This window comes from Crotalus tigris, unplaced genomic scaffold (assembly GCF_016545835.1).
Source record: "Crotalus tigris isolate CLP2741 ecotype Arizona unplaced genomic scaffold, ASM1654583v1 scf7180000018371.15429387391:27106975, whole genome shotgun sequence".
In the NCBI taxonomy this organism is placed as follows: domain Eukaryota; kingdom Metazoa; phylum Chordata; class Lepidosauria; order Squamata; family Viperidae; genus Crotalus; species Crotalus tigris.
Genome location: NW_024096970.1, coordinates 270,599 through 291,517, shown reverse-complemented (window position 1 = coordinate 291,517; position 20,919 = coordinate 270,599). Strand labels below are relative to the sequence as shown.

General features: G+C 36.4%; 1 protein-coding gene across 1 annotated transcript in view; it reads right to left on the bottom strand.

Moving 5' to 3' along the window:
• Positions 1 to 20,919, bottom strand: part of GRIK2 (glutamate ionotropic receptor kainate type subunit 2) — a gene marked incomplete at its 5' end in the record, with an annotated part of 311,327 nt that overhangs the window by 23,897 nt on the left and 266,511 nt on the right. The window contains one exon of the mRNA XM_039351925.1: positions 10,921 to 11,146. Coding sequence (XP_039207859.1) covers positions 10,921 to 11,146 — 226 coding nt within the window. The remainder of the gene's footprint in view (positions 1 to 10,920; positions 11,147 to 20,919) is intronic.

The window sequence follows — 20,919 nt, the reverse complement described above, 5'->3', positions numbered from 1 at the left end:
AAAACATTATTTATTATTCTGTTGATCTATTAAAATGAGAAAATAACTTAAGCAAATAGTTAAAGAACTTTGAGAGGAAGCGAACATGTCTATAATGTAAAAACAAAAGAAAATGTGTAAAAAAATATTAGGATAGCTTTGAAAATTTATCTGATTTAGTCCATGAAAAATTTGATAGTGTATTCAAGCTTGTTTCATGTTTCCAGATTCCAAAAATCCTAGAAAATTGTAGGAATTGTACAAAAGGAATTATAACTTGTCATTTTTTAAAATTCATTCTAAACTACGTTATCCATGTTACTAAGCATTCTTTGGGATCAAAATTGGCTGCTTAGAAAAGAAATAGCAGTGACACAATCACCAAAATTTGGCAGTGACACATCCATGTAGCATGGATGAACTTTATCATACCCATAGAAAATTAAAACTACAGAGAAACTCATCCCCCTCAACACAGACAACAACAAAATATGAAAAACTATACTAAATATATTATCTATATATTTGACATTATCTTTCTATTACAACCCCTCACTCCAATTCTATGTATCTCTTATCTACCAAGTTTGTATATCCCAGTCTAAGGAAGAGGTTAAATACTGCCTGTGAGAAAACTAGGGAAGTCTGGTAAGAGTCAAGAGCATAGATCAAGAATGGCACCACTTTTCTCCAGGTGGGAGGTATCATTAAAATTGCAAGAATTCCGACAATCCATAATAATATTAAAGTCAACCTAAGAAGATCATTGCACCATAAATATTTAATGAGGAATAAGAATACTCAGTGGCCTCAGAGTGCTGAGAGGCTGCCGTGAAAGAAAGTGATGGGGAACAGAATGGAATGGAGTATCCTGCATAGTTGGCTGGCTGGTATCTTGAAGAAACAGGTTTGGTTGTAAGTAGCCTTATAATTCAAGGTGCTAATCAAAGGCTCATGAAAATAGTGCTTTGTAGATTTTGAAGCATTGTTTCTAATTTCATAGAATTGTTACAAATGCATTTCCAGTTTTCTAGTTTAGTGTACAGTCTTACCCTAATTCTATTCATACCCACTTCCCAATTAGAAGGACAGAGAATAATGGATGGGATCCAGCCTATTCATTTATGCCTTTATAGGATGCATTTAATGGCTGATTGGCTTGCAACTTATGTGCCAGAGTAAAATGATACAGATGTTCAGTTGCTTTCTTCTCCCCAAATGCAACAAAATTATGCACCCAGGTGTTTTGGGTGTGCATGTTCACATTGTGACAATGTTCCCAGTTGCGTAAGCAATGGCATTACTGCAATTACATTTTCTTTCTATTGCTTTCAAATTAGTTTTAGAAACATTTGCAACAATCTCTCAGGAACTGAAATAGAAGCCTTAGGAATGTAAGTACTATGGGATTTTTTTTTTTCATTTTTCTATCATGTGTCATTTATAAAGGCTTTTACATACTCAACTGGCTTTTTCTTTGCCTGATATTTATAGATACAATAAGAAATATTATAACTGTGCTCTTGGGCTTCCTCACCCCCAGGATTCTCTTCTGACTCCCCAACCACGTTAATTAAATCTAGGATAATTCACATTTTCAGAAAAAAAAACACAGGGGAATGTTATACTATTATAATTAAGATTTAATGAATATTTAATGCCTGGATTGTATTTATACATGAGATTAGAGTAATGGCTTTCGGTTTAAAATATGTATCAGTGAAAATAAACAGTCTTGCTGAGGTCTTGGTGTATTCGGGTCTTTTCCCGTGTAAGATTGAGAGTATCTTGGTCAGGCTGGGGTCTTCAGCTTCGTGCTTGTGTGAGCAAAGTCCTTTCCAAAGGATTCAACTTTGCAGTCGCCCCCAAACACATCCCACTGAAAACATCATATGCGGAGTTGAAGCTACCCTAAGCAAAATCAACCCAGATGAAGCCAACAAAATCAGAGTTGAAGTCACCAACGTCCTCCTCTCCAGCAATCCACCTAGAAGCAACTTACATAAAGAAGAACAAAAAGCACTCTCACCAACCTGAGGAAAGACAACAACATAATCATTCTCCCAGCAGGCAAAGGCAACACCACGGTGGTGATGAACACATCAGACTACCAAGCCAAACTATCCAACCTACTCCAAGACCCCGCTTACAAACCTCTAAACACAGACCCCACCACCTACCTGGAAAAAAACACCAAATCCAAAATAAAAGCCTCTCCCATCAGTGAAGAGATCCAGCAAAGAATCATACCCAGAGAGAAATCATCCAGATGCCCCAAGCTCTATGGCCTCCCCAAGATTCACAAAGAAGGAACACCACTCAGACCCTAGTCAGCTCCATAGACTCACCTCTACAGAATCTTGCCAAATTTCTCACCAAACAACTTCAGCCCTACACAGAATCCATCTCCTCACACATACAAAACTCACTCCACTTCATAGAAACAATAAAGAAACAAAACCTACAACCCAGCGACCTACTCGTGAGCTTCGATGTCACATCCCTCTTCACCCAAGTGCCTATCAAAGAAGCCCTGACAGCTATCCAAAACAAATACAATCCCCCTAAGCACATCCTAGATCTGACCAACCACTGCCTAACCAACATATACTTCATCCACAATGGACAAAGATACAAACAGATAGAAGGAGCACCTATGGGATCACCCCTCTCACCCGTCATTGCAAACCTATACATGGAACACTTCAAAATCAATGCCTTAGATAAATCTGAACACAAACCCAAACTCTGGCTCAGATATGTAGATGACACTTTTGTAATTTGGCCACATGGGAAAGAAAAACTGGACAACTTCCTCATACATCTCAACAACCTACATCCCAAAATACAATTCACGATGGAAATAGAAACTAACAACTCCCCTTTCTAGACGTCCTAATCTACAAAAAACCCAATGCCTCCCTAGGACACACCATCTACCGGAAAAAAACACACACCAACCACTACTTAAATGCACAATCCCACCACCACCCTGCACAGATCAACTCCGTAGCCAAGAACTTCATCTCCAGAACCAAACGCCTAGCCAACAAAGACCACCTGAAAACTGAATTACACATTCTCACAAACGTATTAATCTCCAACGGATTCCAAAGAAATACTATTACCAACCTAATCCAAAGGGAAACACCCCCCAAGGACCGAGACATAGAACAGTACAACGACATTGCCCTCTTCCCCTACATCAAAGGCACCACAGATAAAATCAGCAAAATTCTCCACAAACACAATATCAAGACAGCCTTCGGCATCGACCCAAAAATAGCCAACATCTTAAGAAACCCCAAAGACACGATCCAGCTAGAAAACCAAGGAGTCTATGAAATACCATGCAAAATCTGCCCAGCCACATACATTGGACAAACTAATAGGAGAATAAATGCATGCATCGCAGAACACAAGAATGCAGTCAGAAAAGAAGAAAAAACTTCCTCCCTCTTCCAGCACCTTAAAGCTGCAGGACATGAAATTGATTTTGAAGGAATCAAACTAATCTCCAAAACTGAACACCACAACAAGAGAATAATTATGGAAGCCATCAAAATAGAAACACACCCCCACAACATGAATAAACCTGACGATACCTCCCACCTACCAGACATCTGGAAAGTAGCCCTAATCAATAAACGAGTCCTAGGCACGAAAACTGACACCGGACCCAGAACAACACAATACACCACTACCATTCACCCTCACCAGACCCAAACCCAAGCCCAAACCCATCCCTCAGATGAAATGCAACCACCATCCAGAAGCCAAACCACGACGACATCACCAGCTGCTGCACCTCCCTCTGACCCCCCACACAAAGCAAACGGACACATGCCATGAACACAGAGCTAGACTGCAAACTCGGAGCCAAACCAAAGACTGGTATGGTACTTCACAGCCTTCAGCCCTGGACATCACATCACAGAACTCAGGAGGCTACAACGCCAAAGCTCAGGATGTTACAACACAGCCTACCACTCAGGATGGTGCAACGCAGAACTCAGGATATCACCACACTAGATCTCAGGATGTCATCACACACCCCATTACCCAGGTCGTTACAACACAAAAGACTAATGGGCACACAGCCAGCACCTCAACTACTCAGGATGTTACAAAACAGCCAAACAATCCACAAACAATAGCTCCTACAAAACCAACCAATCCACCTACAGCAACTAAGCTAGCACTCCACACACCCCCACCAATATATATAGAGAGACAGCAGCTCCAATCACACTTTGCTCACACAAGCACAAAGCCGAAGACCCCAGCCTGAAGATGACGAGTGGGACCTCGTTGAAACGTCACCAAGATACTCTCAATCTTACATGGGAAAAGACCCGAATACACCAAGACCTGTATATATATACACATATATATACACACACACACACACACATACATACATGCATACATATACATACATACACACACACACACACACACACACACACACACAATCTGTGTGTGTGTGCAAGTGACAAAAATGCCAAACAACAGCTTTTATGAAAGAAAGATATACTTTGAGGAGAGGCAGTTTGCAGGATTTGACATATTTGCTTTTTGACAGTTACTAACACATACACCTGGCAGCTTCACATTTATTAAAGAAAACTGCAAATGATACCAGATTATAGACATGCACTCTCACATATCAGAAAATGAAAGTATTTTCTACTAAAAACCTTGCAAGAGATAAGAGCAGTTCTTAAATTAAGCACCACATTTTCTTTTCTCCGAGAAAGTTCATTTCCTAACACTGTTCTTCTGTAATGAAAGCAGCCATTAAGTTTGGTTTATTTTCCAGAAAGGTATCAACTGTGCAGTTTTGATCTTGAGACAAAAATCGGTATACCTGTTACTGTTCATACAATGCAATACAATACAATACAATACAATATAGCACAACACAACACAATGCAATGCAACCCTGCTGAGTGGGAATGAATAAAGATTTCTCTGTACTTCCTCTTCACAAGTCCAAGCCCTTTTCATATAAGACAATCCAAATACCAGAGCTGCTGCCTCATAGACTCTGGAGAACTGAAATTAGGGGAAATTTATCACTCTATTCAGCTTTATGTTGTTTGGAACATTCAACATATGAGCATTTTGGATTGCCTTTCCTTAGCTGATCTCACACTAGAGTCAACTTTCCAATACAGGTAGTTCTCAACTTACAACTGATCATTCAATGTAAAATGTTGCACTGCATTTTACAACAACTGCTTGGTAACCTGTTCATATTTACAACTGGTTGCCAAGTGACCTGTGATCATGTCATCACCATTTGCAATCTTCTCTGCCGGCTTTAATAATTCATCAAAAACATCTTGGGGCAGTGGATAGCTGCAGAAAGCCGAAATAAAAATATGGAATGGATCTGGCACACTCCAAAGGATTTAAAGACATATGTTAGCTGTATAGGAACCAATACCTTTCAAATCAGAAACATTGTGTAAACACAAAGCAAGTGCATTCCAGTTTTAAAGCTGGGAAATGAATGACAGAGGATACATTGGCTTGATAGGCTGGGAGGAAAAGGCTTAAGCTTTAGTGTGTTGGGGGGGGGGGCTTGGCTGTATCAGACTGAAGTTTTGAACACATTATTTCTTGTCTATAATACAATAGTTAATCTAGCAATATCAAGACTGCTAACATTTCTTCTGTTAACTAACTCCTAACACAGGCTGAGTTTCTAGAAAAATAGAAAAGTATATAGCTATGCTCAATCTGAAGTCTCACTTAGGGGAGGTTATTCAATAGGGTAGATATCATTGCAGAGAAGACCCATTTCAGAAAGCAAGTAAAGCAGAATCTCTCCCAAGGACTGAAATTGTGTGGAAGGATGAAAAGGCAAACTCTGTTGTGTTAGGTAAACACGGTCCAAGTACTTCATGGATTTATATGTTAGAGCAATACATGGCGATCCAACAATGTTGGTATGAAATGTGTACACCATAAGACATATAAATGAGCAAAGTTGTTCTGTAGCTTCTAACCAATTTCAATGACAGACTCACATGGAGTACATTATCAATCTCGAGGTTGGATTAGTATGGTCAAGCTATCCTTATTACATACAGAGCATATCTGATATACAAACTTGAATTGATAATTGGTGATCTTAGCCAAAATGATCACTTGGGATTCCTGTGATAATGATGAATCCAGGAACATCATAACTGTAAACCTGTTCCTTTAGTGGGTATGCAACTCTTCCAGAACAGGCAATTCCCTAATCATCAGATTTGGAGATCACCTGCCCATTATGCTTTTGCTAGTTTTTGTGTGCCCCTTTCTTCTGCCATTTTCCCTCTCTAGAGTAGAGTAGAATATAATTTGGATTAAGGAATGCAAATGCATTTTGGCATTTGAGGTGTTCCATAGATTTTGCATTATTTAAATAGGGAATATTACAACAATCTTCAGAGGCAAATCTGTATTATTATTTCTAACTTGCAGACAAAGCAGTGTAAAGTACAGGGTAGTAGCAAACACAATAGGTCTATAATTAGTATTTGTACTGGAGGCCTTCTTTTCACAGCTCAGCCCTTCAGCCCCAGCACTGTATCATCTACTAATAATGAGCAGATCTTTCCATCAACTCCTTCAGCTGACAGTATCAAACAATTTTTCTTGAGAATTGAGCTTTGCTACTGCCTTTGCTACCATCATCTATTCTGTTGCATCCTCATGTCAAAATTGCTATTTTACCATTTTATTTTACTTTTTCCCACAAATGCATGATTTAGATTAGCTATGCAATTAATAGGCGTGTGTATGTGCGTGTCTAGGAGTTAGATCATGGGTATCAAACTACCGGCCCGCAGGCTGGATGCATCATCCAGAAGCTGCACCCACCCCATTGCTGGCAATGGCAAAACTGTCCCGATACATCTTGCGATGTCACATGATGTCACGAGTTTGACATGTCTGGGTTAGATATATTAGGAAATGTCCTTATTACTTCTTTTAGAGAACCATGTCTAATTGCAGAAGAGTAAAGAATGGGACAAAATAAGCAAAAAAAAAAAAAAAGCTCCACGCTGCTCTGTATCACCCAGCCTAAGAGAAGCTATAAACCTAGGAGGGATGTGCTTGAAAATGCTCAACAAGGAAATAAAGTACATAATTCTTTGCTCTGGTAAAGAATGAAATGAATTTTTGAAAAGGCAATGCTAGCTTTGTACAATTCACTGCCATAAGAACATAAAGTTCAAAAATCACTCCCAAGAGATAATGCAGACTGAATAAGCTAAACAGTTTATTACTGCCCATTGCCTAGCAATTAAATATGGTGGATTCAAAGCAAGGATTCTGCATACCAAGGTAGAACACCAGCATTATAATGCACTCATTAATGGACTGGGTAAATATCAATAATTCATGAAGTCATATTCTGAGCAGAATACAGTATGAAGTTGTGGATCATAAATTATTGTCTGAAACCCCTTTTGGGTGGCAAAGCCTTTAATTTAAAGGAGCGGAGTGTGAAATACCTCTTTCTAGATGCTCTGCCTGATGAATTAAGATGAAAAAGACAAGCCTTCAAAATGAGCTAATTCCAAAGAGCACTTGAATCCTGCGCTCTTCGGCTGACTGAAATAAAAGAAGAAAAATATTCCCCAACAGCAACAAGAGGAACTGAGGAAATGGGCTTACACTGACTTACACCTGGTTATTTAGGTCCATAGTGTCAAAGCTAATTAGCAACAACTCTCTAGAATTGTAGACAGGGGCCTTTCCAAGCTTATGTGGAAAAACCACAATAATAACAGCAACACCAGTAACAATACATAATTTTCTAATATTCTCAAGATCCTATTAACAATAATTTAACTAAATTAAGCAAACAGATTTATTTATTTATTTATTTATGAGACTTATATACCGCTTTAAGTGCAAGCACTCTCTAAGCGGTGTACACCAGTAAACAATGTATATATATATATATATATATATATATATATATATATAATATATGCCCCCAACAATCTGGGTCCTCATTTTACCTACCCCGGAAGGATGGAAGGCTGAGTCAACCTTGAGCCGGTGAGATTTGAACCACTGACCTGCTGAACACAGTCAGCTAAAGTGGCCTGCAGTACTGCACTCTAACTGCTGCGCCACCTCGGCTCTAATCACAGCTGCACATACATGCAAACATACATGCAAACCACCACCCACTTTGTCCAATCACTATATAACTTACTTTGCAGAATACAGATAATTGCACTGGGAAAAGAATAAGAGAACATAATACATAACAGAAATCATTTCCAGACTGAGACTGACTTCACCATAGAACATTTATACAAGTTTGACCAAAATGTGAAGAAAATTGCTTGCTAAAAGCTATATGAAAAGTTCTTGGTTTCAGACCAAAATTTTGAAATTAAATGATGGACTTGAAGCCACAGATTCAATGATCAATACAATTATATTGGAAAGCTATATTTTTATTCATGGTATTTTGTTTTTGATAGTCATTATACAACTTCAGGGAGTATGAAACTTTTCCTGCAATTGCAGTTGTATGTAACATATTTGATAGGGCTAATGGCTTATTCCAGTGTTTCCCAAACTTGACAATTTTAAGGCATGTGGACTTCAACTCCCAGAATTCCACAGCCAGCGTTGCTGGCTGTGGAATTCTGGGAGTTGAAGTCCTCATGCCTTAAAATTGTCAAGTTTGGGAAACACTGGCTTATACACAAGAAAAAGAAAGATTTTCCCATTTCTATATTCTTCATCTTCTGAAGTCACTAGTTTTCAACCAAGCTTCTTATGCCTTGGTTGAAATATAATGTAAATATTGAGGCTACAAAGAAAATTTCAGGAAGAATATTGTCTACCTATGCTACTTAGATTTTCTGTTTTCATTATTCCCACTGTTGCTTTAATAGTGGCCCTGAAGTCTATAGATGTTAGAGGAGAACTGCTAAATACTGAAATCTATTTGAACTATTGTGCCTTGAAGAACCCTGCACAGTCATGATGAATACGCTGGTAATATCTCAAATAGTATCCCAAATGACTATTGGTAATTTGCTTAGCAACATCCTTAATTCAAAATTCTGTCAATAGTTATTGACTAGAACCACTCAGTTTGTCTGGTTTCCAGGTGCCTACTTTTAAAGCTTTAGAAGTTGAGTACATTGCAATAATACAAAATTAGGGCTAAAACACAGTCACTTAAATTAGTATAGAACAGGACATAAAAGATCATGGAAAAGATTAAATGAAGATTAAGAAACTTTGGGGAAGTATTTTGATCAGTGAAAAATTGACTAAAATAACTATTAATGTAGTTTTTTAACCAGATCTTTTGCTGATATTTTGATGTATTCCTTTATTATTTTAATTTATATATCAACTAAATGTACTTTTCAAGATACTTTAATTTTTTTTCCTTTTTATTTGTCAACTATACATTAATTAACCAAAAGAATTTAACACATTGTTATTACTCTGAAATTTAAATTTTGAAAGGGAACATTTAATATAATGGTACAGTTCACTTATTGTGATTGACCTGTGGTCAATCTGTGTTTTCCAGTGAGAGCCTTAAATCTGTCTTCAACACATGCCATACAATCAGATCCATTTTTAACAGTATGGCTCCTGCAGTGGAAGATAAGATTTTATTTGATTGTTTTATCATACATGAAAGAGATGGAGTAACATTTTTGGTACATTAATGTGCACTACTTTTTGCAACAATCACATGATCCAGAAACTTATAATCATGTACTGTGGTTAAGAGTTGCCAATATTTTTAGTCTTCCTTTACAATTTCCTGTTTCTTATGATTAGGTATGAAGAAGGAAGGAATTTTAAATTCATACTTTATTTAAATTGTCAGATCAGTCACATATCTTAAGTAAAACAATATCATAAGTAAAAAGTTATCTTAAGTTATCATACATCCTAAGGAATATAAATGCCTTTATTAAATAATATGCATGCTAAAATTCACATACTAGAATTAGGACAGCCCAGGAGCAATTTATAAATATCCTGGTTTTGGGAGAATGTTGGCAATTAGACCCACCTCCATAAAACTAGGTAAAATAAATAAATAAATAATAAAATATCCCTATAATCATGTGACTCACTTCCTGAAATCCCATTTCCCCTTCCCTGCCATCTTTGAATTTGCCTTTACCCTTATTTCATTATATTGATCTCATTGTACTGAACTTATTAAATTCTCCCATAGACCTTTAATGAATTAAGATATCTTTGTTAGCCTACAAACTGTAGATATCTAAGTATCTTTGGATTTGCATGAGCCTAATATTTGATCCTACCAGAGCTGAGACTATGGGAGATCCCAGTTAATTACCCATCAATTGGTTTGCACAATTAAATAATATGTTCTATAATAAAATCTAATAACAGTTAAAAAAAACCTGCCCCAAACTATTCATATTAAAAAAATAGTCAATAATTTTGTAAGCTCTTCAAGCATTGGCTTATATTTACTGTTAGCAGAAAATAACTCTATAAATATAATACTTCACTAGTCAAACTTGGCATCTGGAGAAAGAGTCAAACAACTGAATAACCAGGAATATATTCACGTTTAAAGTTCTTTTTTCCTGAAACTGTTATCTTTATTTTTTTTTAAAAAAAATCATGCATCTGCTAACATGTTATTTATATTTTAGGCAACCATAAATTAAATCTTTTTCCTTAGTATAGATCATATTCCTCCAGTTGAAAAATGAATATATAAGTTACAGCACTATTAGCATATCATCTAGGAATACTTGGACACTACCCTAACTATATAAATACTATTTACAATAAATAGAACACAATGTTATTACACAGATTGAGTGGCTAACAATCTAGGAAACATCTGTTATCACTGCAACTACAATTACAAATACAAATTAGAAAGGATGTACAACCTACCCATGGGAGTTCCAACCCCATAACCTTTGGAATCTATCAGGCCTCCAATTTGTGTCAGGTTACAGTTCCGCTGTGTAACAAACTCAATGGTAGTTGACTCCATTAGGAAAGCATAATCAGATGTGAGTACACGTTGGATACCTTCCTCGTTGCTTTTGACAAGCACTGACTGTCTTCTGCTATTCATAAAGGCCCACATTTTTTCATACGTGGCAATTTTTGATTTCTGAAACAGAAATTAACATTAATAAGGATAACATGATTACAATGTAATGCCAAGAGCTTTCAGTTGTTTGAAACATGATAAATACGCTGGATCAAAGCATAAGAAGCAGAGGATGAAGGAAATCTGCTTTGGATAAAGCTGGATTAATTATTTTAACTAGCATGGTTTAACTAACAGCTGAAGGTTCCGAGAAAATGTTTTATAAAAATGAAAATAGTGTCATTGTAAACCAGATTCACATACAGAACAATATTTTGCTAGGTTCCTTGAAGGAATGAAAGTAAGACCAATACACTTGTAGATAATATTTGCAGCTTTGTAACTCAACATTTATCCATGCTTAATAGCAATAGCACTTAGACTTATATACTGCTTCATATAACACTCTCTAAGCAGTTTACAGAGTCAGCCTCTTGCCCCCAACAATCTGGGTTACCAAATTTTACCAACTTTGGAAGGATGGAAGGCTGAATCAAATTTGAGCCAGTCAGGATCAAACTCCTGGCAGTGAGCAGAATTAGTCTGCAATACTGCATTCTAACCACTGTGTCACTGCAGCTTAAGCATTCATGAAATAAAGATAGCTTCATGGCTAAGTAAATTAAGAAGATATATACATAGGCAATGTTAACCTGATTATGAAGATATACCTTGTCATTATTTTTGTTGGCTCCATTTTCAAAGGCATTTAAAATCACTTCAAGAATATTCTGCTTTTCCTGGAAAACAACTAATAGCATTTTCAGACCTGGAAATTTTGTCCCTTATTTGGGAATGATGCTCAGATGAAAATTTGCATTGCACTCTTAGTCCACTAAGCTGAGGTTCATTAAATATATGTTGGTAATGTCATGTTCATGGCAACCTTGTGATTTAATGAACCACTACAGAGGCAATGTTTGCCATTTTACAAAGACATTTTTTATATAATATAAACAAGCAAGGGAATCAACTTGATTATAAGATAAACTAGCCACACACAAAGTTAACTCATTCCCAAAAGCAATACCTATATCTAGGGCAGTGATTCTCAACCTTTTTAATGCCACGACCCCAACCGGTCGTAAGTCGAGGACTAACCCAGTCGTAAGTCGAGGACTAAACCGGTCATAAGTCGAGGACTACCCAACCAGTCGTAAGTCAAGGACTTTCCCTGCCCGGGAGTGCCGCGCATGTGTGGTGCCGCCCCCTGCGCTGGCCGAGGTGTAGCTGGCAAGCAGCAGAGACGGAGCAGGCCGACCACCGGCTGGGCCACCAGCTGGCCCTGCCCAAGGGAGGTAAGGCACCCACCGGAAAAGGGGAAAAAATGGCAGACAGCCTTGCTTGGCGACCCCCGTGAAATGGTCGATCGACCCCAAATGGGGTCGCGACCCATAAGTTGAGAACCGCTGATCTAGGGGGTAAACCTCTCTCTTCCCTAATGTGCTAATGTTCACTTTATATATCATTACTATTCTTGCTCTCAAATAGGAAAGAAGCATAAAATTGACAGTACTGATTCCTCTAAAGCTGACTTGATTGGCATCTGTAGCTTCTGTCTCTGAGAAGAATTAGTAGTATATGCGGGATTTAAAAAAAAAAGATATTTATTCTGAATAAGGATAATTTAGCATCCCTGCTGAGATATGGTTCAAGGCTTATTTAAGTTGCCCGGGGAACTCTGCAAATCTATCATTCAAAACCCAATTGCAATGAAAACAAAATTTTATATCCATCACTGAGATAGTGTCAAAGTATGATACATTATTGATTGAAGGGGCATTTCAATAAGAGAGTATGGAAAAAGAATAGAATATAATGAATAGGGAGCTCTCATACAGAAACAAGGGTTTGTTGTATGAATTCCAATCTTAGAACAAACTATCTTTGCATTCTTTCTGTATCAATATAACTACATAGCAGAGGAAAATACACTTGAACCTTGAATATTAGGTTCCCTGGGAAACAAAATGATTTCATCATGCGGAATAGAGGGAAAAAAACCCCTAAGTAATAAATTAATGTGTTAAAATAAATGGAGAATTTCTCAATCAACACACATCAGCATCTTATTTTTTTTCTGTCACAGCTACATCTCACAGTATATGATTAGGTTTATTTTTCAGTGACAGTAACATAGAAGAGAATAAATTGACTGAAGAATTTATAGCAGGTTGTATAGCTCAGTGGTAACAACTGCATAACAAAGGAGGTCTTCAAACTGCATGCTGCAATATCAAAGATCTCAGCAGTTGCATTCTTTTTTAAACAATAATGTTCTAGTCCTCACTGTTATATTGCTTAGTATTTGACTATGGTGACAAGATTAATTATAAAGAAATTAATGTTTGACTTACCTTAAGTATGCATTAAAATTACTATTAAGTGGAATATAATGGCATTTAATTATTAGGGCAAAAGATCTTGCTATTTATGAAAGACTTGACAAACTCTAAGAGCCTAATTGTTACATAGAAGACCAATGCACTTAGTTTAAGTTTTAAAAATAGTATATTGCAAAATAGGAATAATTGACATGTATAAATTTTTATTATTTTTTTTAAAAAATGGGACGCCAGACAAAGACTAAAAAAGAAAACATTAACCAGGCTTTTTAAAATGCCTTTTTGCATCAACTGTCTTTTAGAAAAAAATAGGGAGCTGAATTACCTGTTTCTGAAAATTGCATGTTTGAGATCTTATAGCAGCAGCAAAAAAGAAAGGAAGGAGAAAAAAAGGATCTCTGTCCACACTGCCCTCTTAATTTGGACCAGCCCATCAACAAACTGAAAGAGAGAATCTTTTGTTCCCATTAGAGACATAACTGAGTCCTTATCCTATGGGGTAAACCAATAAATACAACTAATATTCTATTTGTATCTGGAAAGACATGTTGAATGATCAAGGTACGGTCTCACAAAAGGAAATGACAACGAGGCATTTGACTTCTAAATGTAAGCTAATGTTCTATTCAATTCTCTGTAAACTGACTCACATAAAACTTTTGTGAGGAAATGAATGTATCCATTTTCTAAGTAAATACTGAGTTTCAAAAAGGTTAAAAATTCTGACTGTCTTGCCTACTCCCTGAGCAATCTCCATCCTGCCCTGCTCTTCCCTTTAGTTATGGGCAAGATGGGCATTTGCCACAGCTTTTTTTTGTTCCTTATTTTCTACCTTGTTTTTTGGCCATTGTGATTTTCATTTTTATACAAATGACACATCTATAGTCAGAGGCTGTAACTTATATTTCATTATAATTCAACCGTAAAGATTCTAATGAAGTGACTTACGGGGTCCTTTGGTGGTGTGTGATTTTATTTTACCTAAGATCAGATCTCACTAGGAATAATCTGCTCTACTTGAAATATTAACCAGAAAAGAAACCTGGTGGTAACAGAACTTAAGCTTATTTTCTCATCCTCATTCAAGAGATAATGTGGCATTTTAAAGTTATGATTTATGACATTTCATGCAAAAGAGATGAGACAGTAATAATTCTGAAACCCTGAAGACTATCCAGACTAGCAAGACAATTAGAGGTTAAAGAAGACAAACTATCGCCTGAAGACGAAAAATATTGCAATGACATGCAGAAAAAAAAGAGTGCTTTATAGCTTATTCAGCACTCATAAACTAACAATCACTAGAAGATAATTATGTGTCAGAGATCATGAATGTAAACATAATGAAACCATTGAGTTATCCCAAAACTGGGTGCTTCTAGAAAAGCTGGAGATATAAGGCAACATCCTTAAAATTATTTTCTTATTCCAGTGATGGAAAGAGTGTTAATTTATGCATGATGGCATATATTAGATACTGCTTCCATGCATTATGACCAAAATTAATGAAGTAATTGAGCACTAAACACTTGAAAACTATAAAACAGGGATGTGAAACTGCCGGCCCATGGGCCAGATGCATCATAGCGAAACCATCCCCCCCATTGACAGCAATGGCAAAAAAAGTCACTATACATTGCGACACGGCACGTGACATTGTGTGTTTGACACCCCTGCTATAAAGCAAAGCAAAACAACCCTCTCTACAGGTAGTTCTCAACTTATAACAGTTCATTTAATGACCATTCAAAATCACAATGGCACTGAAAAAAGTAATTTACAGCCACTTTTCACACTTACAACCACTGCTTCATTCCCATGATCACATGATCAAAAATCAGATACTTGGCAACTGACTCACATTTATGACAGTTGCAGTGTCCCAGGATCATGTGCAAGTCAAGGGGAAGACAGATTCACTTAACAATTGTGTCACTAACTTAACAACTGCAGTGATTCACTTAACTCTGGCAAGAAAGGTTATAAAATGGGGCAAAGCTCACTTAACAAATGACTCACTTAACAACAGAAATTTTGAGCTCAGTTGTGCTTGTAAGTCAAGGACTACCTGTATTTTGATGTGGGGGAGGGATGAAAAAAAACACCCATGTATGAGCAAGGAGTGATCTTGATATCAAGCTTCATATTCCTTAGTAAATACATAAGTCAAATTGAAGAATGTTTTCCTTTGATTGGATATCAAATTTTTCATTCTAAAATAAAATCCTAAACAATGATCATCAACTCGCACCAAATCCCTACCCAATAGTATCTATTATTTCTTTCTGTCTTTTGGACACTTAGCATTGGCTATGATTAAAAAGACATTTATAATTTTCCTAATCCTGTACCTCTCAAGTGCAGCATTTGGATTGGACATGTCTATTTGCTGATTTCAATTTTAGTAACAGGATGAAAATATGCAGAAAAAAAAACCTACCATAAGAAGAACTATGTGTCAAGATCTACACAAAAACATACTTAAAAAAAAAATCTAATGTAACATTTTAATGTTTTCTTTGAAAGCCCTCTCACATAGAGAAAATTTCACTAGGCATAGGGCCAATTTACAGATTTTTTTCTTGAGATAGTAAAGTTTGTACACTTCACTTCTACAAACTATTTTTCTATGGGCAGCTCTTGAGAAAAACTTTAAATAGGGTCACATTAAAGATATGATAATACCTGCCAAAATCCTAGCCATTTGGAACCAAAAGGGTTTGGTTCCCAATAAACATGTCTAAGACTGAATTTCTACTTGCTTGAAAACCCAACAAAGATTAAAAATTTGTACATTTGGAAGAACTTGCCCATTTGTTATTGCTTACAAAATATATTCCCTTTTTCTTGCCTCAGTGTTGTTTTGGGAAGTATACATACTCTTAGCTATGGTACATCCAGCACCAGCTCTAAACTGAGATACCGTACAATCACTTTTACCTGGATTCTTAACACCTAATAAAGTCAATTCACTATTCACTGATATAATTCACAGCTCAGAATCAGGATCATGATGGCTCTCATGGTTAGAACGCTGGCTTAAAGGTTAACAAGCCTTTGTTCAAGACCCAATGTTGCTGTGGGGTGGGGTGAGCTCACATCCTTCACTCCAGCTCCTGTCAGGGGCATGAAAGGAGCTCCCAGCTGGGTGTCCCCCAGACAATGGTGAGTCACGTTCGCTAAACAAATGTTTGTAAGTCAAGGACTACCAATAACAATACAGCCAGCAGGTGGTCCTCCTGAAGTATAAGATAGGAATTAATGAGATCTTGAGTCTAAACTTCTATAGCTCTATGATCACATGCAAAAATGGCATAAACATGTAGCACATTGCATGTTTCTGGTGTGCTAATCAGATGCATTTCTCATTTTGAATATTCATTTATGAGTAAAGAATATTCATTTATGACCTCCCAACTTATCAGCAATATATATATATATATATATATATATATATATATATATATATATATATATATATATATATATATATATATATGTTTTCTGAGGTTTTCGCGGGTATTTGTATGTAGGTCTTTGGTTGTTCGGGTTTTCTCCCGCGTAAAATTGGAAGTGTCTTGGCGACATTTCGACAAAGTCCCATTCGTCATCTTCAGGCTGGTGTTACATACATATATATATGATGAAAAGAACCTGAATCTCATTTTCAGGCCATCAACAACTATAGTACTGTACTTTATATGCAGTTTTCAAGGATAATGATCAAAGATGAAAGATTATCTGACTGGTCTTCTCCACTGCATACTCCCCCCCCTTTCTTTTTTTTTTAAAAAAATCAGAACTGCTGAGGCTTATAAGGCTTTAAGTGAGTCGGTCGATTTTGCAGGGTCAGCACAAAACTGATATAAAAACACAGTTCATATGGTGTTCTCTCTTTTGTAATGGCAGTTTTCATGGTCCACAGAGCAAAGATGAAAAAAGGTAGGAAAGGAGCACCTGCTAAGAAAGGTGCCTCACAGAATGAAGTGCTGGGCAAAATAAATCCTGCTAAGCAGCCAACTGTACTGCCCCAAAAAAAAAAAAAGTGAGGTGGGAGGGATGAAGGATGGTTGGTTTTAAAAAGCAGAAGATAATTAGATTAAGTGTTCAAAATGTATTTATTTTGTTACTGACGTGGATAACTCTAATGAATTGATGGTTAATTCTAGATTACTCCATTACCTTAGGGAAGCTTCCTACATGATGATGTTAACTAATCAAATTTATCCTACAAGAAAGTCTATGTCTAAGAATATTTTATAAAATAGAAGCTATCAAAGATGCCAACTCAGAAAGAAATATTTTGCTATCCCTGATCTGCAACGATGCTTCTAAAATCAAATGCTTTGCAGGTAATGTTTTTATATGATAATTATCATCCTGACTCTAATTTCTGTGGTAGCAATAAGTACAAGTGGAAGGAAGGGCAAAGAGCAATTAAATGCTTTGCCATTTAATTGGCTTAGAGGCTAACTTTTAAGAAAAAAAAATGAGTCTAAGCACTTGCAAAATTGTGAAACAACTTTATATATTGGGGAAAGACCAATCCTTTAAGCTTCAGTTAACAAAAGTGTTAGAACTTTTGCAAATGGATCACCACCACAAAAGAAAGAATGCTTCCAACAGAAGATAAAAGAGGTCCAGGTTGAACTATAGAAGTCTTCATGCTTTCTATGCTTGGTAGTTTACTTACAAACATTTCACTACCAAATTATCATCAGTGCAAAGAAGAATGGTGTTTGCTCTCTGTTTAGCTGGGCTTGCCACTTTTGATGAAAGGGTGGTTTTCTCTTTGGTAGTTCCTTGACTGGGGTCTTGTTTTCTGCTTGACTGCTTCTCTGGTGTTAATTCCAGCTTATACAGGTGTTGGCTGATATAGAATACATGTTCTGGTCTTTTAGACAAAATAGATAATGTACAGTACAGTTTTCCAAAGCACCTGAGGGCAGGACAAGAAGCAACGGACGGAACTAACTAAAGAGAGAAGCAACCTAGAACTAAGGAGAAGTTTCCTGACAGAGCAACTCACAACTGCCTCCAGAAGTTGTGAATGCTCCAACACTGGAAGTTTTTAAGAAGAGACTGGACAACCATTTGTCTGAAATGGTATAGAGTTTCCTGCCTGAGCAAGGGGTTGGACTACAAGATCTGCAAGGTCCCTTCCAACTCTATTATTACTATACATACATATACATATATACATATACACACTCTATTATGAAACATTCATATACACACTTGTGTGTGTGTGCGCATACTGAATTTTGTTAGTTTTTTTGCTATTTATCCTCATATTGGAGGATACCAAGGAAGCTAAATCAAAAGCTGAACTATGTCATCTAACTTCATAGAACTCTTGCTTTTTAAATGCTTGGAAAGAAAAATAAAATGTTCAACCTCTTGTTCAGTTTAGCTGCTGTCAAACATAAATTGTAATTCTAAAATGCAGCTGAACAACTATTTCTAGCTTTAAAAATAGCATAACATTTAGAACAACATCAAGGTGCCTAATATTCTTTACAACGGTGGAGCCACAATTACAGCTGTGCTTCTTCCCGCTCAAAGAGAAGGGAAAGAAAATAAAGAAAAATACTGTGGAAAGAATAATAGATGAAATAAGTCCTTCCCAGTGCTTCTCCAATTACTGACTAACTCAGCCTTCTATTTTAACCTCTTTTCACATCATACAAATTAGTCCTTAGCATTTTATTTGAAGACACATATTGACTTTTTGTGGAGGAGGAATATCTACAGAACACAGCATAGTTTGACAGAACAGAAAAACAGCTGACAATTTTGAAAGAGAAACTATACGATGAACTTAAACAAAGTTGGCTGTGATTGACCACATTTCAAGGCAATGAGCCCTCAAAGGCTGAGATTACAGATAAATAAACAGGCTAACGAATCAATAAAATGTCTAGGCCAAACTACTCCATTTTCTTCAGTCAGAAAACCTGATATCAAATGATGACAAGGAGTGGATCTGTTTGAGATCCCCAATTACAATCAATGTATGCCAACAATGGAATGAGAATCATTGCATCCTGTTCTGGAAACTCAGACTTCATTGTTAGTTATATTTGCCGATGATTGAAAAGTCACTGAAAAGGGCTTAACTTCTGAGCAAGAGGCAAGAGAGCATCAGGCTCAGTTTGGATTGATTGATAGATAGATTAATTGATTAATTAATTAATCTGCCTAAATGTATTTCAGAAAATCATAGTACAGTATCCAGTAAGGGGCATGGTGAAGATTTGTTCCAGGCCTTAATACTAGGCTGGTTTTTCAGATGGAAAATATCCTGAGGTTTTCAATTATAAGGAGAAGAGTTATGTGCAATTTTGTTTTATCTCTTTTGTATAATGCTTGAGTAAAGACACCTGTGTTTTATCATTAGCAACACAGTTAGGTTCACATAATGTTAACACTGAACTATACTGACCGAAAGAAAACATAGACTCAAAATCAGACTGCCGTGTCCTCACCTCACACAGAATAGCAGTTTATTACTTTCCAGCCATTCTCTGTGGCAAGTACATATGTTTCAGAATACCTTGTGACATTCAGTAATAAGCATAATTTTTTGAGTCAAGAGAGCATCCAAACCTTGAAAACGAGGATTGCCAAGAACAATAGATCACATCATCTGCCTACAACACATTTCAAATTATCATTGCAATTGTATACAAATAGTTTACAATGGGTATTTGGGAAGGAAAATAGATAAAGGACAGAATTAATTCAAAGCATCAACAGCAGGTGAAACAGGTATTATATGTTTATATACTGCTTTCCACTACCAGTATATACTAGTGGATAAGCCCATTCACAGATATGTGGGCCCTCACATTTTTAACCCAATACCATGAAAAGTGCAGTCAGCTTATCCGTATTTTAGTTAAAAATGTGAGGGTCCATGGATGGACTTATATTTGAGTACATATTGTAGGTATGTATTTGATAAGAGGAGAAGTTGTACCTTGAAAGTACAATGAGGTTGTTCTAGAAAAAGACACATAAATTATAATTACAACTTTATTTTTATCTTATAAGGCAAAAATATTCTCACTCTTCTGAATTCACACCCGGTCCAAAGAAAATGCTTATCTATTTTGTCTAAATAACTGATTTCATTATTTTAAAACTCAGATATGGTCGAAACAAACATTCAAATTCTTGTTGAATAGTCAAGCTTCGGAAAATCAGTCTCTGGTTTTCTTTTCTACATATAATGTAAATGATAATGATCTAGCATTCAAAATTTCTAGGTGAATCATTTGAGATCCAGAGAGTCAAGCTATGTGTCACATATACATAAAATTAACTGAACTTCCAAAGTATCAGAGCAGATATATGGTATGACTCATGATACCAATGTAGTTCACGATTATATGTCCAATACTATTTTGTACCATGACAATTCTTAGGGTGTAAGTACACTGATAA